This window comes from Lepidochelys kempii, chromosome 12, assembly GCF_965140265.1.
Source record: "Lepidochelys kempii isolate rLepKem1 chromosome 12, rLepKem1.hap2, whole genome shotgun sequence".
NCBI lineage: Eukaryota > Metazoa > Chordata > Testudines > Cheloniidae > Lepidochelys > Lepidochelys kempii.
In genome coordinates, this window is record NC_133267.1 from 13,712,701 (window position 1) to 13,737,339 (window position 24,639).

The window sequence follows — 24,639 nt, forward strand, 5'->3', positions numbered from 1 at the left end:
TGTACAGCAAATGTAGCACAATCCCTACCAGTTCTGGCAGGTGGGTATACAGACTTCACAGGATTACCACCAGAAATTATCTTCATCTCTATGGGAGACATGAGGAGTGGAAGGGTAAATAAAGTTCCCCAGAGCAGGATTTTGCTATCCAACATTTTGAGGCCTGGACCTCTAGTCACTTCTATTTGCATGGAAATAAAGGATGGTGGGTTTACAGCTATGTGTCCATAGGTGGGTGGTAGTGGTGTTGTGTGTTTAAAAAAAAAAAAAAAAAAGCACGTCCCAATAAAACAAAGGACAGATGAATCAGATATACAGTTTTCACAATGAAAATATATGCATGCTATTTTGCTGAGCCTGCAGACAAAAAACAGCATCCATAATTAAGTGAAATTTTCCCTTTCAACTTACTGGGGTACAAATCTCAAATAAAATGATCAGTGTTATTTTGATCACTGCACTTATAACAGACTGTCACTTTTTACAGATAACAGAATTTGTTTTTTGGGTTTGTTTTTTCATTGCAGAAATAAAAACATCCTTGTAGATTCCTTCTTCCGTACCACATGTCCCATGAGATTTGGATATTTCCTACTAATTCTACAGAGAGGGGAAAATTTGTAAGTGGCCTCAGAAATTGTGGTCACAAATTTTTGTGTACACCTATGTGTGCACAAAGTCTACATTTGGTAAATTAGGTTGGCACATGCACAATTATTTGATCTGCAAATGTGAATGCAAACTGTGTGTCCACGAATAGCTGCAAATGCAGTTTTTCAAATTGTATATTAAAATTTGATTTACAATGTAGAAGGGGCTGCAATACATATATATTCTTAGAGCTACATTCATAAGTCCTAACCTGGGAAAAACTACACATTAGATGCATCTTGCTGTTGGCATTAAGCTGCTCCAGTGCCAGTGGGAGCATGTTCCTTCTGTTACACATTTCTAGTAGCACATACAGAGTGGAGAGCCAAACAGAAGAAACTGCGTGGGTGAGGCCAGGGCAGCACAAACCATTCTCCTGGAAATTAGAGGGCACAAGACACTAGAGTAAAATTTTCTGAAGTGCCAACTGATTCAGGAGCCTACGTCACATATGAACATGAGACTATAAGCAATTCAGAAAATTTTGCTGTAAGTCTAGTTTATGATCTCTACTTTAAAACCCTGCTCACTGTAGAGCTGTAAATATTAAGCATATTTTTTTAGTTTACAAGGACAGGTGTAGGACACCCCACACAATTGAACTTTTGCTACATATAAATCTCGCTTCCACTGGAATCTGCCTAACAGTACAGTTCTGAACTAGAAAATAAAATGCAGAAGATAATAGCTATTTTAATAAATAGTTGTCTCTTAATTTAGATACGCAGTATAATTAAATCAATCTTCAAAAATTCTACTTGCTCATTTTCCCAGGGCAAGTAATTTTATTTTGATGGCGAATTAAAATTTTAATTTTGTAATTACCTTCATCATTGTGGCAAAGGAGAGAGAAGTAGATACCATGGGTAGGCAGGCAGATTTTCCTAAGAGCATCCAAAGGTATATTAAACAATAGTTGACTGACTTTAGTACCTGAATCTAATGCTAGTATCTGTCTGTCTCTTTCTTTAAATAATAATAATAATAAAAAAAAAAAAGAGCAGACTTCACATCATAGATCATGATATTGTTCATCCTGTAAATACTCACAGACTGTTTCACAACATCTCCCCATTCAGGAGCTACTCCATACTCAGGATTTTCTTTCAAGAATCTGCACAAGTCCTTCAGCGGTGGAGCAAAAGCACCTCCCACCTAAAAAATAAAAGATAAATTTTGAGAAGAAACATTTCTCAGTTTACTTTGGATTTTCCTGATTTGATACTCTGGTTTCATTTATGTCTTTTTCAAAAAAATTAAATGTAACCTGACCGCATTAGAAAGCAAAACAGCACTCCAGGTTTATCATTAGTTTCTGTCAGAATGGAATAGAATAGGTACTCTTTAATTTGTTCCAGATGTCGGCAGCCACTAAACTCGCACAGAGCAACTTCAATATCTGACAATCTTACTAATGTAAGATTTAGTATAAATGCCAGGGCTCATTTCAGAAGCGTACTGAAATGGGATAGTGTCACACTAATAATGAATATGTGAAAATAGGTGTCAAAGTTTTAGAAGGAGAATTCATACTCCTTTTGTTTATTAAAAATGTCTTACCTTTTGGTGGGTGAATCAGTTCTACCCTATGACCCCTGAATCTGCTTTTCAAGAGGCACCCTTCTTGTCTAATAAGAGCTGCTCTTTCTGGCAGGGTAAACTATTTATTTTCTTATACTTTCCCCCCCACACAAAAATCAAACTTTTAATTTTGAGTTAAGGTTGCTAAACAGCATATCCCATCAATGTAACCCATAAAAAGCAAGGAAATAAGCAGTTAAGTCATCAAAAACTCCTGTAATCAACTCCCCTTTTTACATCTCATCATGATATGGAAGGGGAGAAGTACGGTTTGATCTAGGACAGAGCTGAATGAAAGAAGGAGAGGGAAGAGGAGCGCTTCCTCTTTGTTTTTCTCCACTCAAGCTCCTTTCAGCTGAAGCCTCATTTTTAATTCACACTCCCCATGTCCTCCACATCTCTGTTAACTGCTAGACCTTCTCTAACCAGCTCTTCATCCCTCCTTGGCAGTGACGGATTAGCCACTGGGCCAAAGGGGCCTGTGCGTAGTGCTGGGCGGGCGGGGGGCTGGGCAAGCCCCCGTGCTCTGACCCCATTTCTCTAGCAGGGGTGCCGGGGGGCCCACGTGCACTTGTTCTGGTCCAGGGCCCCACAAAACAGAAATCCGCCTCTGCTCCTTGGCTCCCCACGGGGCTGCTGCATGGAGAACTGAGAGAACCAAAAAGGAAAGAGCAGAAATGAGCCAGGAGATCAGGGATGTTGGGGCAAGGTAGTGATTGGGAACATAGAAGGTAATGGGGCAGGCAGTTTACAGTGATGAATCTCATTGCAGCAAAGGAGTATCACTGTGCAGGCAGCTTGTGGTGGGGAGAGCTCAAATGTCTCTGCACTGGGACAACCTCCTTTGATAGGGTTCCCCAGTGCTGTTGGCTCAGCTCCCTGGGGTACACTCTGTTCTCCCATGGTGGTATGTGTGTCAAGGCACTGACACTGGCTCCTCCTGGGGCTGCTACCTCAGTGCATTGGGGAGCTTAGGGGAGTCCTTCCAATGCTGGTACTGTCCTTGGTACAGAGACACTGGGATTCCCTCATTTTAGACCCCCCGGCCCCCCACCAAACACACATATCTAGGCCTTCCTGAATCCTGCACTCCATCCAGGCAGCTTTATGAATGAGTTGGAGGTACTAGAGGGCCTAAAAATTGGGCATCGGGGAGCGAGTGGCTAGCAAGGGCAAGGAGGTTTGGGGATTTTAGGTGGAGAAGCATGTTTTGACTAGGGGTCCTCAGGCCACAGAAGAGGCTTCGGAGACCAGTGCTTTTGAGGTAATGGTGTTTGAAAGTCTTCCTGGTGCTGCTCACCCCTCATTCTCCTACACAAAGGCACAGAGCCCCTAGGAGCCCTTGACTGATACATCAATATTTATGTGCCTAAAAATTGGGCATTGGGGAGCGAGTGGCTAGCAAGGGCAAGGTGGTTTGGGGATTTTAGGTGGAGAAGCATGTTTTGACTAGGGGTCCTCAGGCCACAGAAGAGGCTTCGGAGACCAGTGCTTTTGAGGTAATGGTGCTTTATTTCCCTGCACATTACCCTTCCTCAAAGCCCAGCTGAATTCCTTCATGCCCTTCGCAAACCCTGATCCATCTGCCTGCAATTCCACATCCCTACCCCAAGCCACATCTTTCCCCCAAAACAGTTCCCTTTACCCTGCTATGAAACCTGCCAACCTGACTCAATGGACATGTTGGTGAATCAGAATGCAGGTTGGCAGAATGAACACAGAAACAGCTGACAAATCTGAGCAATTCTACTGGTCAGTCCGAGTGCAAGAAAACCTATTCAATTAATTTTAAAAACCTTGAAAGTAGATGATGTCTGAAATATAATAGAAGGTATGTGACACGTTTAGAATTTCTGGTGTTTGTGGCTGTTTAGCTACAGTCATCCAAAGACGTGTATGTAAAGCAAGGCAAAACTTCAAGGGGGCATTTTTCAAGTGTTTTCTTTGGAAAAGTTAGCAAACTTTTTATTAAGAAAGATTACATAGATCATTAAATTGTCCTCTGAAAAGTTGTAGTGAACTTGCTGAAAGTGTAATTCTCAACACAATCATAACTAAGGAATCACTACTTATCCAATATACCCCTCCCCCCTTCTGTTTGTTCTCTCTCTGTTTTATCTCCCATTAAGACTCGTTTGTCTCCATCACCCATCAGAGGCTACTCACATTTGTCTTTGGAAGTGACAGACTGGACATGACTGAGAAGTCCACACTCGCCAAAAGATGCTATACCATCAGCGTACTTATTTGCTATTCTAAATATTGGTGTGAACTGTAGTATCTTGGATACCACTCCATGCCAAAACAGTAACATTATAATAGCAAGCCCTGTATTTGTGATAGATATTTAACACCAGTAACACTAGCGTTGAGATCTATTCTTGATCAGACAACACAAAATGCTGTCTTTGGAGAATAAAAATCATGAGATGTCTAACAGACCGAATATACAACCATACAACCTGAAATGAATCATGCATGGAGAGGATTTACACACTCACAAAAAAGTCAAATGTTGAAGGAACAGGACTGGAAGCTTTATCATTTTGGCTGTGATCTTTGAGAGCTCCTATTAAGGAGGATTGTGATGGGTCATTACTTTGACAGAAGACCTCCAAGGTTCTGAAGAAGTGGTTGGTGGTCATTTTTCCCTCCAAAGTCAGTTTAGAACAAATATAACTGCGGGTCTTGTGATGCTGAGGATTACAATTTTCAGGTGACATTTAACACTAAGGCCTTGACCTCTCATACCACAGCAATTTTTGCAAGAGCAGGGTTGTTAATCCTGGTGTTCTGGCCCAATTCAACTTGGGTAATTATGTTCTGCCTACCTACAATTCTCCCTGTTATTTCAACTGGATAGGGCATTCTTCACTTTCTGTCCTAAACTGTCGAGCAATATTCCTGGGGACTTTTAAACGGTTAAAACACTTCTATGATGGGTGAAGTGATTTTGTAAATAACTTTGAGATCCTTCTGCACGAAAGGTGTTCTATAAATGCAAGCCATCATTATATGTCAAGCATCACAGACTTCTCAGTAAAAGTTACTACACTTCTGTAATAATGGATATTTTCAAGATTTACAGAACCAACACCAAACTACATCAAGATTCAGCCTGTTAGTGAAGTGTACTTTCAGTGTTCTACAGTAAAAAGCCACATCATCTGCAGGCTTTGGCCTTTAAACTTTTGCCTTCAACCACACAATAATACATCAGTAATCTACTAATTCACACATTGGTGAGGCTTATTGCAAACTCCACTTAAGCAACAACTAAACACATGCTAAAGTAGTTTATGAAACTCTCCTTCCATTATGTAAGAACTGTTCCTAGTAGACGGATAATAGGAAATACTAGAAAAAAGGTTTTCTATGCAATTTTAAATATATTTAAATTAATTTTCAGTAACTTGTTTTCTTTATTGTTAAGTTTCCACCGACTCCTTGGATCCCTTTTCTCTCTTCTTATTCCCGCAGTTTCCTAAAGCCCCTTCCGAAGCACACATTGCATCCCTCTTGTTGAGTTCCAGGTTATTTTCAACAGTAACTAAACTGAGAATATTGAATAAATTATTATTTAATTTTTGAAACAGAAACTGAAAATTGAAAGTGTCTAGAGGTTCAAAGGTACTGGGGCTCATGAGACGAGATCATTTTAAAACCATCTCACCTCTTGGGTCTTTAAGTACATGACCCTCTAGTGTTAGCAGCCCATCATTAGCTAAGGGGACATTTCTTCTCCTCTATCATCCTATAAGGGTACAAGAGGATGAGAGGAGAAAGCTATAGATTTTGTGGAGTGGGATATGCTGTGCTGGTACAAGTTGAGCCACCAGAAGCTGTTGCAAGAACCATGATGAAAGAGAAGAAAGGAAATTTTCACCTGCTAAGTAGAGGTCTGCTTGTGCCTAATTTTTAGGCCCGACCCAGACTCAAGCCCACTTGAGCAAGTCAAGTCATTTTCCAACCCAACCCAGACCCTTTCCCACAAACCTTAGTCAGCATCATCACAGCCACCTCTTGCCCAGGGAGCTGACTCTCCTCCTCCTCCAGCCCAAGGGGTTGCCGTGGCAGCAGCTACATGCCCCGCTGATGCCATCCACTGCCCCTTGCTGTGCTGCCCACGCTGTGGAGGGGGAGGCGCTGTGCTCCTTTCCACACTCACTCTGCAGCATAACAGTGCAGCAAGGGGAGGATGGCCAGTGGCATGGGCATGCAGCCGCCGCCATGCCAACCCCACAAGCGGGAGGACGACAACTGACCTGAACCAATACCAGGAGGGTCCTTTTGTTTTCCCATCTGACCCAGACCCAACATTTGTAGTTGTGCCCCACAGGATGCAGGTCAGGTCTACTCTTGCACTTGCAAACCTGGTGAATTCTTTTTTGCACTCACACTACGAATCATGCAGAAATTACTGGCAGCTCAGCCCGCTCAACTCTGTAGATTTACCCAACACACACACAGTAGCTCTAAAACGGTCTTTACCCTGCCAGGAGGCTGCAGAAGAAATGTCCTTTAATGAGCTGTTAACATTAGAGGGATATGTGTTTGCAGACAGAAGAGTGAGGTGCCAGGAAATCTAGTCATTAGTATGTCTGTTTAAATAAAACTTTTAACCCAAGTAAGAGGCAACAGCACTTCGGAAATTTTTAATAAAATTATTTGCTGGAAATATTTATACTAAGTTAACTCTGGCAGGGATGGTCTAGAAATATCCAGAGAGGGGGTGACAACTGCATTTTAGCTTAAAAAAAAGTTTTCCATCTTCTGTGAAAGAAAAATTACAGTGTTAAAATATCAATTTAAGAATATCCCCCTAATAAGCTTAAACAAATCCAGAGCAGCTCCCACTTATCAATCTGTTTTTCCACACGGTGACTCCAACCTTATAGCTGCATTTTCACAGTACTTGATCATTCAGAATTTACTCGTTATTATGAAGCCTCAGTTTAATACTGTACTATTCTTAGTAGATGAAATTCACCCCACAGCTGGGGGCTCCTGCATGGCCCTATAAACTTCTTCAAATTTTTTAACATGGGTTTGGAGTAGTGCATAGGACACTGTGCAGGCCCTCTGCATTGGCTGAACTCCACTGAACAGAAACATACAATGCTGTATATTCACTTAGTGTGTGTAATTTTGCACAGAATCTCCAGAATAATTGTGCAGCAACTTATTAAAGTTTCTCCGTTTACTAAATCCTGATTTAAACACTATACTTACGCTTCATGTCCCATTTACAAAACAACTTAATAAAACAAACTTTAGACTGTGCATAAGGACTTCCTAGCAGAAGATGTGAAAACTTCATTTCACATAAATTTTGTGTTTGGGGAAAGGGTGAGTGGACACAGTAATATGATTACCTTTCTAGCATTTCTTCTATTGATCAGCTGAACACGTTCTTCACCAGTGAGACTATTAACATCCAGTTTATTAGGGTTTCGACAACGGTGCCTTTTTTGTTTGGGCCTCCCATCATGAAGCTGCATTCTCTGTTTTAGAGGGATTTAAAAAATGAATTATAAATCTTAGTCTTCTAGGAAAACTACTTACAAAAGTGCTGAGAAAGTTGACTTGTTTATTTATTCTTATAAGCCACCCTCTCATTTTAAGGTAAATGCTTTCATATTTCCAACATCACAAGCAGTCTTACCTTGTACAGTAACTTCTCACTTAACGTTGTAGTTATGTTCCTGAAAAATGCTACGTTAAGCAAAACGATGGTAAGCGAATCCAATTTCCCCATAAGAATTAATGTAAATGGGGGGGGGCTAGGTCCCATGGAATTTTTTTCGTCAGATAAAAGACTATATGCATATATACACACACACACAGTATAAGTTTTAAACAAACAATTTAATACTGTACACAGCAATGATGATTGTGAAGCTTGGTTGAAGTGATGAAGTTAGAGGGTGGAAGAGAGTGGGATATTTCCCAGGGAATGCCTTACTGCTAAATGATGAACTAGCACTTGGCTGTGCCCTCAAGGGTTAACACATTGTTAATGTAGCCTCACACTCTACAAGGCAGCACGAATGGAGGGAGGGGAGACAGCATGGCAGAGAGAGTGACACACCGTGTGTGTGTGTTTGTGTGAGAGAGTGTGAGAGAGAGGTGCATGCTCCTTTAAGTACAATGACACCACTCTAAGTACATTGCCTTTTTAATGACAAGTTTCAGAGTAGCAGCTGTGTTAGACTGTATCCGCAAAAAGAACAGGAGTACTTGTGGCACCTTAGAAACTAACAAATTTATCTGAGCATAAGCTTTTGTTAGTCTCTAAGGTGCCACAAGTACTCCTGTTCTTATTGCCTTTTTAAGTAGATCAGCAAGTTGAGACAGCAGCTGCGGCCAGCAAGCTGACAGGGCTCAGGACAGAGGCATGTCCCCCCCGCTGCTCTGTGGAAATAGGTTAAAGTAGCGGGGAGCAGGAGCGGGGGAAGAAGACACCCTGACATTAGCCACCCACACAGCTACCTCCCGCACAGCAAGCAGGAGGTCCTGGGAGCAGCTGCAAGGCAAGGGCAGGAGCAGCACATGGCAGTGGGGGGGGAGGGACAGCTGACAGCTGTGGGCAACTGATAGCCTGCTGGACAGCTGCTGCAGAGGGAACTTAGGAGAGCGGGGAGCTGATGGGGGGCTGACGGCCCATCCTGGTTCCAAGCCCCCATCAGCTAGCTCCAACAGGCTGCTCTTTCTCCAAGCAGTGGACAAAGCAGGCAGCTGCCAAACGATGTTATAAGGGAGCATTAAGCAACTTTAAACGAGCATGTTTTCTAATTGATCAGCAACGTAACAACAAAATAATGTTAACCGGGAAGACTTTAATTGAGGAGTTACTGTACAGCTGTTGTCTTCTGATTTTAAAAACTGAGACAGAGTCTCAAAGCAGCGCATGGCCAAATCCCCTGCACTACTCTGAAAATCTCAGTATAAAATTCTGGACATTCATATTATGTTCTTTTAAAATTTATCAATACACTTAGAATTTTTTTTCCAATTATACATTTACATATCAGCTGGTCAACATATGGTAGAGTAATGGCATTCACTGGGATGTAATGAGTATGAAACACTAAGTTGTCACTCCCAGTTGCCAGTTTGCTGGGGGAGGAGAGTGGTGGAAAGGACAACAGAAAAAGGAAAACTGAGGTAACAAATGAAATAGGACGCTCTTTGAGATGTGTGATCTGTGTTCCACACATGGATACGCATGCACACAACATGTCTGAGTCCAGAATTTTTTGCAAGTAGCATCTTTTAACCCACACATGTGCAATGGCTCTCCTTGTGCTACAAACCGAGGGCATAAAGGACAGTCTGGGCCGATGCCTCTCCAGTTCCTACTCTTACCTAATATCCAAAAAATCCGGAGCAGAGGGAAGGGAGTGGAATACAGATAGGGACTGCACATCTTGAAGAACCTCCAGTTACAGATAAGTAACCTCCATTTCATCTTCAAGTGATAGTCCCTATGTGTATTCTATAGGTGAGAGATTAACAAGCAGCATTCAAACAGACGGTGGGTGTGAGGATGAAGAAGTGAGAGCTGACTAATACTGTTATCCTTACAGCTGTATCTGCCAGAGAAGATGGACCAAAGCATAATATATTGTGAAGATATGCAAGGAGCTCCCAGTAGCTGCCCTACATCTCTCTTCTAGATATCAGCCTCCTGGCAGGGTAGAGACAGATCTGGTCTACACTACAGGGTTAGGTCGAATTTAGCTGCGTTAGGTCGATTTAAAAATGATTGTGTCCACACAACCAACCCCGTTCTGTCGACCTAAAGGGCTCTTAAAATCGACTTCTGTACTCCTCCCCGATGAGGGGAGTAGTGTTAAAATCGACCTTGCTGAGTAGAATTTGGGGTAGCGCAGACACAAATCAACAGTACTGGCCTCCGGGAGCTATCCTAGAGTGCTCCATTGTGACAGCTCTGGACAGCGCTTTGAACTCCGATGCACTACCAGCTACACAGGGAAAGCCCTGGGAACTTTTAAATTTCATTTCCTGTTTGTTCGGTGTGCCAAACTCAGCAGCACAGGTGACCATGCAGTCCCCCCAGAATTGCAAACGAGCTGCAGCATGGACTGAAAGGGAGACACTGGATCTGATTGCTGTATGGGGAGAAGCATCTGTGCAGGCCAAACTCTGATCAAAAAGAAGAAATGCAAATATATTTGCCAAAATCTCACAGGACATGTTGGACAGAGGCTACAACAGGGATAGCTCCCGGAGACCAATACCGTCTGTTGGGGGAGCAAACGGAGACGAAGAAGCGTCTGTTGGAGCTGCAGGAAAACCAACAAGAGCACAGACCCCCGCTGCATCCACCGTATAACTGCATACCTTCCTTCTGAAGTTCCATATCCGCCTCACCCAGATGCCCAAGAATGGGGGGGTGAGGAGGGCGCGCTCCGGGCACCCAGCCACTCCACTCCAGAGGACGGCCCAAACAACAGAAGGCTGTCATTCAAACAGTTTGATTTTTAGTGTGGCTATAACAAACAATGTGGCCTTGTTCTTCCCTCCTCTCCCGCCCCACCTGGGCTACCTTGTCCGTTATCTCATTTTTTTTTAATTAATAAAGAAAGAATGCTTGGTTTCAAAACAGTAGTTACTTTATTTCGAAGGGGAGAGGGTTGTTGGCTTACAGGGAATTAAAATCAACAAAGGGGGTGGGTTTGCATCAAGCAGAAACACACACAACTGTCACACCGAAGCCTAGCCAGTCATGAAACTGGTTTTCAAAGCCTCTCTGATGCGCAGCGCGCCTTGCTATGCTCTTCTAATCGCCCTGGTGTCTGGCTGCTCAAAATCGGATGCCAGGCGATTTGCCTCAACTCCCACCCCGCCATAAACGTCTCCCCCTTACTCTCACAGAAATTATGGAGCACACAGCAAGCAGCAATAACAATGGGAATGTTGGTTGCGCTGAGGTCTGACCTAGTCAGCGAACAGCACCAGCGAGCTTTTAAATGTCCAAAGGCACATTCCACCACCATTCTGCACTTGCTCAGCCTATAGTTGAACTGCTCCTTACTACTGTCCAGGCTGCCTGTTTAAGGCTTCATGAGCCAGGGAGCAAGGGATAAGCTGGTTCCCCAAGGATAACTATTGGCATTTCAACATCCCCAACGGTAATTTTCTGGTCTGGGAAGTAAGTCCCTTCTTGCAGCTGCTCAAACAGCCCAGAGTTCCTAAATATGCGAGCGTCGTGCACCTGTTCCAGCCATCCCAAGTTGATGTTGGTGAAATGTCCCTTGTGATCCACCAGTGCTTGCAGCACCTTTGAGAAGTACCCCTTGCAGTTCACATACTGGTTGGCAAGGTGGTCCAGTACCAAGATGGGGATATGCAATCCGTCTATCGCTCCACTACAGTTAGGGAACCCCATTGCAGCAAAGCCTGCACATTTCCCAGAGTCACTACCCTTGATAACAGAACATCAATGATTGCATTGGCTACTTGGATCACAGCAGCCCCCACAGTAGACTTGCCCACTCCAAATTGATTCCTGACTGACTGGTAGCAGTCAGGCATTGCAAGCTTCCACAGGGCTATCGCCACTTGCTTCTCAATTGTCAGGGCAGCTCTCATCTTGGTATTCCTGCGCTTCAGGGTGGGGGAAAGCAACTCACAGAGTTCCAGGAAGTGGCCTTACGTATGCAGAAGTTTCACAGCCACTGTGAATCATCCCATACCTGCAATACTATGTGGTTCCACCAGTTTGTGCTTGTTTGCCTGGCCCAGAATCAGTGTTCCACTGTATCAACCAGTCCTCCTGCTGCCATAATGTCCCAATTGCCACAGCCCGTGCTTTCAGGAATGTCTGTGTCCATGTCCTCATCAAAATCCTCCTTATGCTGGCGTCTCTTAGCCCGTTCTGCATATACTCTAGGATAATGCACGAGGTGTTTACAATGCTCACAACAGCAGCAGTGACGGTGAGCTGAGCGGGCTCCATGCTTGCCATGGTATGGTGTCTGCACAGGTAACCCAAGAAAAAAGGCGCAAAACTATTGTCTGCCGTTTCTTTCACAGAGAGAGAGATGACTAATGCCATGTACCCGAAACCACCCACGACAATGTTTTCGCCCCATCAGGCATTGGGAGCTTAACCCAGAATTCCAATGGGCAGCGGAGACTGTGGGAACTGTGGGATAGCTATCCACAGTGCATCACTCTGTAAGTCGATGCTAGCCATGGTAGCGAGGACGCACTCCTCTGACTTAATGCACTTAGTGGGTACATACACAGTCGACTGTATAAAATTGATGTCTAAAAATTGATTTCTATAAAATCGACCTAATTTTGTAGTGTAGACATACCCACAGTTTCAGAGATGTAGCAGAGGTTCCTTGAGCTCTGATAGAATGAGCCCTCACTCCCTCTGGGAAGAGGAGGAAAATGTGAGCTAGCAGATAACACAAAGGATAATACAATCAGACATCCATTTCGAAAATCTCTAAACACATACAGCTTGACTCCATGATCTCTTTGCTATGGAAAGAAATAGTTTAGATGTCTTTCTAATGTCTTTTGTTCTTTTTAGGTAAAAGGCCTACTGGACAAAAGGCCCTTGTAAGTAAAAGGCCCTTTGGACATCCAGAGAATGCAGCCTCCTCATTTCATCCGAGGCACGTGGTTAAGAGAGGAAAATAGCAGTAAGTGGATGGTATGAGTCATATGAAACTCAGAAACTTCTTTAAGGATGAATTTGGGGTGGGATGTAATGAGACTTTTTCTTTATAGAAGTCAGTATATGGCTGGTTTGCCGTAAGTGCCCCCAGCTTGCTGAATCTTCTGGCTGATGTTATAGTGATTAGAAAGGCCAACTTCATAGACAGATGGACCACAGAGCATGTGACCAGAGGCTTGAGGGGATGCTGGTGAGAAATGACAGAACAAAACTGAAGTCCCACTGAGGTGCAAACTTCACCAACAGTGGAAAGGATCTAAGAAGCCCCTTCAAAAAACGAGTTGTGACAGGATGAGTGAAATCATGTGGTTATCTGCCAGAGGATGAAAAGCACTGATTGCTGCTAAATGCACCTAGAAGGAACTGAAAATGAGACCTGGAGACTCATAAGTAAGAAAATATTCTAGGATAGCAGGGATTCCAGCCAGTTCTGGTGTTGCTGAGCCCAAGTGGAAAAATGCTTCCATTAGGCTGAATAACATATCTTAGTAGAGTCTTTTCTGCTTTGTTAAGGATAGATTGAACCATTCTGGAACATGAGCACTTTACATGTGATGCTTATTCAAATACTAAGCTATGATCTGCAGTGGTTCTGGAATGGGGGTGCCTGAAAATGCCTTTGTGTTGTGTTAGAAGGTCTGGAAATAGGCAGATGTTTATGGTGGCTGAGCTGAGGCCTTCAGTAGATCTGTAAACCAGAACTGTCTCAGCCAATTTTATACAGATTCACAGATTCCAAGGCCAGAAGGGACCATTGTGATCATCTAGTTGGGCACAATAAGGATGACTCGAGCTCTGTCTTGAGAGATTTTCTATAGAGCTTGTGGTATTAATGGAATGGGAGGAATGGCATACTTCAGGTGATCCTTTCATAGTAGCAGAATCAGAATAATAGAATATTAGGGTTGGAAGAGACCTCAGGCAGTCATCTAGTCCAATCCCCTGCTCAAAGCAGGACCAACCTCAACTAAATCATCCCAGCTAAGGCTTTGTCAAGCTGGGCCTTAAAAACCTCTAAGGATGGAAGAGCAGAAGAGCATCTCCCAATGAGACCCTGCCCAGGGCTGCTCTGGGGCAGTATGGGGGATGTTTTTGTTCATGTGTGAGGCAAAAAGGTTTGAGGTTGGCATTTCCCATTGGGTGAAGATCTTGCTGAGAACCAAACTGTGACTTTCCCATTCATGGGCAGCAGAAAAATGTTTGCTGAGATGTCTGCTAGGGAATTCTGCACCCCCTGGTAAGTATACTCCTGAAAGGGGTATGTGATGGCTGATGCATCATTCCAGAGGTTGACTGCCTCTATACAAAGTGGAATGGGGCTCTCGTTTCCCATACTTGTATATATAGAATATAGTTATCCTAATGTCCAACATTACTTGAACATACCAGGATCAGGTAAGTGGGAGGAAGGCGTTGCGGGCTCAATGAACCCCTTGAGTTCTATTCCTTTGCATTCTGGACTCCCTAAAGGTCCACAGGCCCTATGCTGTATGATCACCCATATGAGCATCCTAACCTAAGAGGCATGCATCAGTCAAGATGACTGCCTTGGGAGTCAGTGTGAAGGAAGGGATCCCCACCTGAACTTTGGCTTTGTTAACCAGATGACAGAGTCCAAAACCTTGGATGGAATTGCCACCAGAGATAATTGATGTCATCTCTCTCTGGTGAGTACACAGAGAGAAGACAGGCTTGACAACAATGAAGATGAAGCCTGGAAAATGACATCATGTGTGTACATGGTGCCATGTGGCTGAGAAGGGAAAGGCAAGTTCTGATTGAGGTCCGGGGTCTGAAAGTGACCTGGGTGTAGGACGAGAAACTTGAGTCCACTTCCCGTCGGAGAATCATCTCATTAGAATGGTCCCTGAAAAGGAACTGTGAAGGGGGTTTGTGGGTCGGAGTAGCCAGAAACTCGATCAGATAGTTGCCATGAATAACTTCCAGTACGCATTTGTTGGCAGTTAGGGCCCTCCAGTTGCGAGCAATATGGGTAAGGTGGCCTCCAAAAATCAAAAATGATGTGGCAACAATAAAGGTATGTGGGGGTTTCTACAGTCTCGTAAAAAGAAACTCTTGGACTAAGGGCTGAAATAAGATGCTGCAGAGATTGTATTCTTGGGCCTATAAAGCTTCTGTCTTTTAGTGGTGGTTCCTGAGGATAATGATGATAAAAGAGCTGGGTAGGTAGTCCCACCTTATACCTCTGTCGATGATATTTTCTTTTGGGGGCATGGGTATAGAGATGCCAGAGAGTGAAGAGTTGTCTTTGAGTCCTTGAGGAAGCAGAGAGATTCATCTGTCTCCTCATGAAACAGATTGATCGTATCAAAGGGCAGATCCTGGATGGTAGTCTGTACCCAGGACAAGAAGTAATGGTCTCAAGTTGCAGTGGGGGAGGTTTAGGTTGGATATTAGGAAAAACTTTTTCACTAGGAGGGTGGTGAAATGCTGGAATGCGTTGCCTAGGGAGGTGGTGGAATCTCCTTCCTTAGAAGTTTTTAAGGTCAGGCTTGACAAAGCCCTGGCTGGGATGATTTAATTGGGGATGGGTCCTGCTTTTGAGCAGGGGGTTGGACTAGATGACCTCCTGAGGTCCCTTCCAACCCTGATATTCTATGAAACCTGAAGATTGTAACCATAAGTCTCTCCTCATAACAAGGGCTGTAGCTGTTCCTCTAGACGAGTGGTTCTCAATCAGAGATACGTGTAAGAAAAAGACTGGATCCTGGACTACTGATAGTACTGATGGCTGCACACCAAGGCTGGCAGGTTGGGATGGGAGAATTACTCTGCATCCTTGGGATAGTCTCTTCCTCTGGAGTGACAATGTCCCAAAATAAAGATGATCTCGACAGGAGGGGTGGATGATCAGGGAGAGCAAAAATGTCCTCCATGGAGACAAATATCTCAGACTGTCAGGAGGTGTGGGGAGAGTTCACTGATGGAGCCAATGGAACAGGAGTTTCCCTGGTTACAGTGGAAGTCTGATCTCATCTGGACCATGTTGCTTTAGGCACTATATCTGCTCTAGATGACGATGTGAGCATCAGAGGCTGTTTGGCTTGAGCCTTCGCCATAGGAACCAATGCTAGAATCAGTGGATCTCTACCCTTCCACACCATCTTCTCCTGCTGAGAAGATTTACTCGGGCCTAAGTCCTTGATGCCTGTGTGTGAAGGCTCTTCTGACTCTGACAGGGTTGGGGAGGGCTCCTTTCTCTTCAGAGCAGTCCTCAGAGAAGACAGTTTGTCCCTTTGCCCTTTACTCTCATTGGAAGTGGCTTAGAAGTCTTAGCCTCCAAAAGCCTTAGCCTTCATTCCCAACTTATGCTTGAGGAGACTGATGTATTGCGGGTGGAGGGGTCTCTCTGATCTGGATCTGATTGTTGTCTCATAGCCTTCTCCATTAGGTGTTTCCTAAGCCTCAGTTCCCAACCCTCATGAGTTCTGGGGGGAAAGGAGCAGCAGATGCTGCACTTGGCTAAGAAGTGAGCCTTACCCAGGCAGCAGAGACAATATTGATGTTCACTACTCACAGAAATGGAGCAATGGCAGGAAATGCAGTTTTTGAACCTCAAAATCCCAGGCATAATCTCAGCCTTCTTGGGGGGAAAAATTCCTTCTTGAGAGGGGTGGAGGGGAACAGAAAATAGCTAACTATACTATATGAGAAAAATACTAAAACTATTTACAATATATTTACAGAAGTGATACAGTAGAAAGGAGCTGAAGATATCAAAGATTTCAACTCAGACCATCCAGTGGTAAGAAGGACCTGGAGAAGTACTGGCCCTCACTGCTTTACTCCCCCAGTTCAGAGTACAAGGAGAACTACATAGCATATGAGGGCCAACAATGCTTGCAAAAAATTCTGTACTCGGGCGCATGCAAACCCATGTCTGGAATATACATTCAGACGATCACTTCAAGATGAATGGTATGTTCTGTACTAATTTATGGCAGACTCCTCAAGATGGCCTATAGGCTGCACGACAGCCCAAAATCTCTGCAGTGATCACCACTATGGACTCTCAACGACTACTTGACATGCCCCCTCCAGCTGGAAGTTGCTCAAGAGATCACATAGTGACACTTACATTGGACCTCTGGTACTCCTGTGCTGGGGAAATTGTTCACATACTTCACTAGAGCAGCGTGTAGGGACCACAACAGGAGGCACACCTGCCTCCTAGAGTTTTTACTACCTCTGATGTCTCATACAGTCATTGTTTTTAACTATTACCGTAAAAACTATATAAGATTAGATGTTTAATTTATGAGTGTATTCACTGCTTAATTTTACTATTTGACCAAAAAAACTGGAAACAGCATTTGGCTGAAGTCAAATTTGGAGCAGACTGGTGGCTACGACAATAACGATAGAAGAACATGTATTACATATTTATTCTAATATAGCAGGATTATTTACAATAACAGAATCCCATAGTTAGTCAAGATCATAACTTTGGAAGATGAAGAATTTGTTAGATATGACTGTCCCTGTTAGCGTGAAGAGTCTGCACCTGAGGGGCATGTAGATGATCAAGGTGCACTTTTATTATTTATCAACCAATCAGCATTCTGAAGACTTGACCATTAAGATAGATAATAAACACACTGTTTAATGGGCACAGACAAGATACTGGAATAAAAATGAAATATTTACAACAGATTGTATTAATATACTTAGCATCCTCAACCTCCTAATACCCTGAGAGGTTTACCAACAGTGCAAGGACAGAATGGACAGGCCTGACACGAACCAGTCACGAAGAAGAGGAGGAGGAGAAAAAGTGGCTGAGAGTCTATGATACACGTAGCTGGAGAATACTGATGCCTCCTTTTAGTTATTCAGCTTCTAATAGTTATTTGAAATTATTCTTAAACTGAAATATTAGAATTTAGTCCAAAATTTAACCAAATTTATATACACCCAGTGCAAGACAAAAGGTACACAAACAATTCCATTTCGAGCTCATCATTTCCTGCTTCCCCTTTTGTATTTATAAAATTGCAATTTTCAGGAGTACTTTACTTCTGGGTATACCAGTTTATCCTATATTACTTCATATTAAAACACTTTTAGAGAACAGAAAATTTTTGGTTTTAATCCCATAAATGTGATAATATCCCATTAATGTCTGTTATGTGCAGATTTATGGATCAGTAGATTGCAAGCTCAGAGGTATCAAGGTGGGAATAGCAAATCCATTTGACATTACTAAGCATTTAAAATATAGGTCCCTATGATATTTATTCCACTGTAACTAACTTACTCTTCTTGCATAATTGTGAGAATGCACGCATCTATTTTCAGTATCATTTAAAAGTAATGAAACATCACATGAATACATATTTCCTAATTTTCATTAAAGAAATATTTGAAATGGATTAGTCTCCATAAAAAATGGCAACAGATAATGCATCTTGCTATTGATTATTTTTTATTAGTGATTAAATGCTATATTCCTGGGCTGGCCTTAGTGTACAAATTGCATGGAGATGGGAAGAAGATAGATAGAAATTAAGAGACCATCCCATAGACTTCCGCTTCAAATCAAGTGAAAATAAAGAAGGGGGGAAAAAAGAAGAGAATAAGGAATCCCAGGTGGTATATATTACAAATTTAAATACAATATGCAGAGGCAGAATGAGACTCACTATTTAGCTGAAGCAGAGTTCAAAAGAATACTCACAGGAATAAAAGCTCCTAAATCTTCAACATAACCAGGATGTTCCTTAAGCCATTTTTCTAAATCCTTCCTTTTTGGTGCATCATCACCTGCAAGTCTTGTTCCATCTTTCAGGTTAATGACAGGAACTGGGCTTTCTTCATCAAGTAGACCTTGGGACTGAGCATAAGTAAGTGTTGGGTTTATTACTGGAGCAACTTGCGAGGTGTTAATGCCTGGACTAACCTGTAGAAAGATAAAATATTCTGAGAAACACGCAATACATTGGAAAACAAATGTCACAAAGAATTTGTAGGTGGTCTCCAATTTAGTTAAATACACAGCCAATTACATTCTGAAAGAGATCTATATGTAATTTTCCATATTGTAATTAAGCAATACCATAGATGTGGCTTTTTGTTTGTTTTTAATAAAAATCCTTTCCAGCTCACATTTAAAAGATTATAAGTAAGGTAATACTTGAATTGCGGGATGATCATCAAAAAATTGTGAACAAGTCATGGAAAATTGCAGAAAAGTAACAATGGACCTTATTATTTGGAGTAATGAAGTCCATTATTACTTTTGTGCGATTTTCCACTTTCGGCTATCCATGGCTGAGAGTGGTGGCTCCTGCTGTTGGCTGCCTGGGGCTGACGGAAGGAGCCAGGGCTCCCACTGTCAAAATTGCAGTGGAAGTGTAATATTGCAGAATCTGCAATTTTCACAATATTGCAAGTTAAGTAGGACCTTAATTATAAGCTTATACTGAGTAATTCCAGATGAAATCATTTGAATGCTAAAGTTTAGCAATTATTTGTTCGCAGCACAATATGCTCAATTAAGAAATTCAGAGTAAAATTGAACTTGTATTTTGGATATAGAATCAGATTTACTTACATGATTAGGTGGTTTATTTCTATTTATAAAGAGGATGTCAACTCCTTCTACATTCTTTCTCCTTCCTCTCCTCTTTTTGACTACAGGCTGGCTGTCGACCATCACTCCATTAGCATTAACTGTTAACTGATTGGAAGCACCTATCAAATTAATAATGCATATCATTAATGAGTCAAAGGTGTGTTCCATTTATAATCAGGAACACATTCAATAAAAAAGTTCCATAATTTGAAATAGAGTAGTTTACAGATAATTCCCACATATAAACAAAAAATCAAACTGCTAAAGAGACCCTGTAACAAGTACAGAAAAAACAAAAGGGATCAATAAATCATAGTTGCAGCTGCTAGTACTATTAAAATTAAAACGATCAACTATTTTTCCATGTCCATTGTACAAGGGAAAGATTTTTTTTTAACTCCAAATGATTTAATTTAATTTTCTATTACAGAAGAAGCCATCAGTGCTTACTGCATTTTATTTCTTTATTTGCGAACCAACATCATTCAGTGCTGTTAGACTGACCATGATTAGCTCAGAACAGTGTTTTTAGCAGACAACCGCTCCAAAGCCGGCAGGGATGACAACAGTTTGAGAAGGGTCCCCCAAATTGGTCCCCCCAAAAAAGGAAAGCAAGTGTTCTCAGACCAGTATTCTATATGTAAATATCACTCACCAACATAATGAACCAATTTTAAGGTAACATGTTTTGGACTTAAATTCCTAGAAAGTTGTACCCATTTAAGAATCTCCATCAAGGCACTGACAAGCTCAACATTCAACATATGAGACACTACACCATCTTCCAAAATAATGTCTTAAGAGTAACTTAAAAACATGGGGGGGTTGAGTTTTTTTTGTTTTAAATCACAGTTTTTCACCTGTCTTGATTTTTCACCTTTAAGGGGGAGCTCCCCATGCATACTGTATGTGTGATCATCTTAGGGTCAAAATGCAACCTTAAATATACACAAAAATGCAGCATCTTTTTTCACTGATTAGAGGGAACACCACTTACCTTCTATTGTCCTCATGGGGGGGCATGTGGCAATTCTATTCTATCCAGTCCTTAGCTGAACAGGATAGGCAGCTGCTGCACTCACATTCTTTCCACACATTTCCCCACATTCTACTGTCACCTACATTCACCCCTACTCATATTTCCCTCACAGTTACCTTACCTCACAGTTTCTTATCCATCACATTCTCTTTCTCTTCCATACCACATTCCTCTGCACTCTTTCAGCTCCTCTCACTTTGCCTTTATATCCTGCTGCCACCCCTCAGATGGCCTCCTGATCCCAACATTCCCTAGTATCCCATCCTATCTGTACTCTGCTTCTCAGAATCCTTTGATTCATAGTGCCCTGTCCAGTTCCCTTACCCACTCCATTCCCTGATAGTCCCTACAGTCCCATTCCTAACACCTCTATATTTGCCCAGCCCTCACAGAGTGACTAAGGGGACACTATCTTCCCTGAGAGTAGCCTGGCTTCAGAGCCATTGGAAACCAATAGGATGGCATCTATCTTTGCTGAGGGCAGCCTCACTTTCATCTGAAAAAGTCAAATGGATATACAATGCACCTTGCTAAGGGAAGCATGTGCCTTCAGACCCAGATGGTAATGGGATATGGGAGCCATTTTAGATGAGGGCAAAAATTTGCAAGATTGAAGAAAAAATAAATGAATGAGAACACTTAAAGACCCAAAATATTGCATAAGTTGACAACACTGTTATACATGTTTAATAGGCTTAAGGATGTGAGATGTATTATCCTGTTTTAAGTTGAAACTTGACATACCAAGTTTCTACTTCTGTATTTTTATGTAGCTTGTATTCAACAAAATGATTTCAATAAGCTTCCATTTTACATAAATGAAAAATGTGTACATTTTTCTAAGTGAAAGATATATTTTGGAATTGCTGTAACTTGAGCTTAGATTTTAAAAAAACTGTGTAAACAATTGGTCAATATTATGAACATCTTAAACATTGTGTCTACTTCATGTTTACACACATTACTTTTCATAAATGTTACTCACATGCATAACTCAGGTGTATGTGAGAGATTATGTCTCTATACGAGTCATTATGGTCTACTGGGTTACAATTTTATATATATACACACACACAAACACAATTACATTAAGTTCTTAAGAAGCTATTGTAATGTACAGGGTAAATAATATCCCTTTTAGACATTTTCTGAATACTTATTTATAAAATAAAGCTACTGAAGATTACTAGGCTAAATATCCATAGAAAAATCTAAATATGAGTTTACTACAATGAGACCATAGTAGCACCAAAGAAGTCATGACACCATCACAAGAACTAGAAGGCATCCAATGAAACGGAGAGGTAACAAATTTCAAAAGTATAAAAGGAATTCCCCCCCACAAAAAATGTGTAATTAACCTCTGGAACTTAATGACTTTCATATACTTGACTGTTTGATTGCCTCAGACACAGGAGACAGATTACAAAGAGCACAGAAAATTAACACAGATAGAAAATGGCAGACAAAGTATAATGGCTCTTTGTCTATTTCCCTACAATGTACACTGTCAAAGAGATTCTTGTGACCAGGGAGCATTATGTAAATTGACACTATAATAAATCATAATGTTTACCTGATTCTGGTAAGGATTTTGGAAAATTGACAAGGCTGGTCTCTGAAGCATTCTGGAGCTCACGAAGCCGAGCCAGGTATTGCTGCTGTCCTAACGTGCCTTCTTCACTTTCAAACAGCCTTTTTTGAGAAAACCCCTGCTTCTGAAAAGTCAACTTCAAACCACCTTCCTGTTAAACAAATGCCAGGGTTAGAAGACTGTCTTCTGAGACAGAAATGACTACTTCATAGTTCAGGATTCTCGCATAAAACACATCTATTACAGAAGAGTTGAGGGAAAATGAGATCACACAAGACTTTAATCAAGCCTTGCTTTTCTTCAAAGTAACCAGTCTAACCAGAAATTTTACAGGACCACCTTTCTGAATACAAATTGTGAAAAAATTAATATCTTAATTGAAAAATTCAGATACTGAACATCTATCTACTTCCTTAATCTCATCCTATGCAAATCCCAAATCCAATTACTAGAACAGAGTTCTCATCTATTTGTACTTACTACCAACAAATCTCAAATTACAAACACAGGAAATGGGTATTTTAGACACCTCTAGTATGTATGTGAAACTACAGGATTTAGTTGTAACCTTTTTAGAAGCACATGAAATTATAAAGTGCTAATTTGAGTAGGGCATGCTAAAATGTTCAAAAAAAGTCAAACTCACTGGAAACACCTATTATTTATGCAACTAACCAGACTGTTAGAAACTGCATAAAACAAACCATTTGAGGAAGCATCTTAACAGCAGGATTTCAGAAGTTTAAAGAGGGACATACATTCAATGATGATCCCTCTAGTAGGATATGTAAATTTAAAAATGCCCAATGCCCAAAAGAAACATATCCAAATACCCGTAAACTAATGTGCAAAGGAAGTAAGAGTGAGAGCAGGCAGCCACTTGCAGGTAAAGCATGCCGCACACCGCAATCGCAATCAGGTCCTAGGGCAATAAAAATAAACATACGTCATTGATTTTCACTGTAAACTCCTTTTCTCGTACATGCTTCTTCACCTTTGGCATCTGTGGCGACTGATCATGTTCTTCCTTAACACCTGCAGTTGGGGGAGTTGGTGCACTAGGTTCGCTGTAGTCTGCAGCTGCACCCGGGCTGTCCAGAAGTTTGGTTGTGTAGAAAGATGCTACTGTATTGCTGTCATAGCTTCTTCTTGCCGAAGGCCATTTACCTTTCAACACTGTTTGACAAATACTGTCTAGTCGGTTAATCATAACTCGATCCTAGAAAAAAAGAGAAAACTTTTTACAAAGGAACTGCTTATAAAATCTATACATGATGCCATTCAGAATGCAAACCCTACTCTTCTACAAAGAAGAGTAAGGATAATCTTATGGTTAAATCACTGGACTTGCACTCAGGATTTGGGTTCAATTCCTGGCTCTACAACATTTTCCTGTGTGGCTTTGGATAAATCACAATCTCTCTATACTTCACATAACCATTTGCAAAATGTGGACAATGGTACTTCCTTTCTTCTACCCTTTGTGTATCTTGTCTATTTTGGTCCTGCTCCTGCAAATACTTAAGCACATGCTTCGCTTTACTCACATGAGTAGTCCCATTAATTTTAATGGGAATACTCTGGATAGTAAAATGAAACAGTGCAGAAGTGTATGCAGATTTTTGGCCATGACCATTTGGGGCAGGGACTATCACCTAACATATGTAGATGCTACAATAATATAATAACCAGCCACAAATATAAAAATAAATGTGCATGCTCTTATTCACAGTTCCTGTTGTCATGTTTGAATCTGTTCCGCTCCTGATTCAAATACCTTAGGTCACAAGCCGGCAAAGCACATATTTAATTTTAAACACACAAACAGTCCCACTGAAAAGTCAAGCACGTACTTAGACCTTAAGCAATACATGCTGAATTCCCCAAATAAAATGTAAGGGACCCTTTTAGAACCTATGTAATATAAAAATAAAATCCATAAAGTTTGCTGATACCATTAGAGCACACATATTTGTCCAAGAAATAAACTGCCCAACATATAAAATGCTCTTTACAATTCTCTCCTAATCTTGATTGTGTTCTACACCACCACATTCAGAACAAGGGCCTACATTTTCAAAAATGATTAGTTGTTTTGTTATGCCTCTATTTGTGGGTGTTCATTTTGACACATTCTAAATGGGCCTTCCACCTTCCCTATGAAAATTAGACCATTTAAGAAGAGCTCAAGTGATGCTCTTGAAAATTGAAAATCATGAACATTGAAACCAAAGTTATTTTTAAGAAAAATATTCATGATGTTAATGTAGTGGAGATTAAAAGCTCCTGAATTTCAGATACTAATAGTAATCTCTCTCTTCTGAGCTCCCCCACCCTTTTTGTCTCTTTCTTTGTCATGAAGTTCCCTTTCAGGCCCTCCTAAACTGCTTGACTTCTGAAAACAATGCCTTCATCAGAAGCTTCCAATCTGGCTGCGTATTTTCAAGCCTCAGTGCAAT

General features: G+C 41.6%; 1 protein-coding gene across 15 annotated transcripts in view; it reads right to left on the bottom strand.

The window, feature by feature from the left end:
* The window catches only part of CHD9 (chromodomain helicase DNA binding protein 9), a 188,781-nt gene that overhangs the window by 7,400 nt on the left and 156,742 nt on the right, over positions 1-24,639 (bottom strand). For 11 of the 15 annotated variants that reach the window (XM_073307627.1, XM_073307626.1, XM_073307620.1 and 8 more), the window contains 6 exons: positions 23,127-23,399; positions 22,163-22,331; positions 19,527-19,666; positions 18,651-18,872; positions 7,608-7,736; positions 1,702-1,806 (listed from right to left, as the gene is read on the bottom strand). In XM_073307627.1, the coding sequence (XP_073163728.1) occupies positions 1,702-1,806; positions 7,608-7,736; positions 18,651-18,872; positions 19,527-19,666; positions 22,163-22,331; positions 23,127-23,399 (1,038 nt within the window). Of the gene's footprint in view, positions 1-1,701; positions 1,807-5,645; positions 5,788-7,607; positions 7,737-18,650; positions 18,873-19,526; positions 19,667-22,162; positions 22,332-23,126; positions 23,400-24,639 lie in introns of those variants that run through there. The other 4 variants (XM_073307623.1, XM_073307622.1, XM_073307629.1 and 1 more) reach the window with 2 other exon arrangements.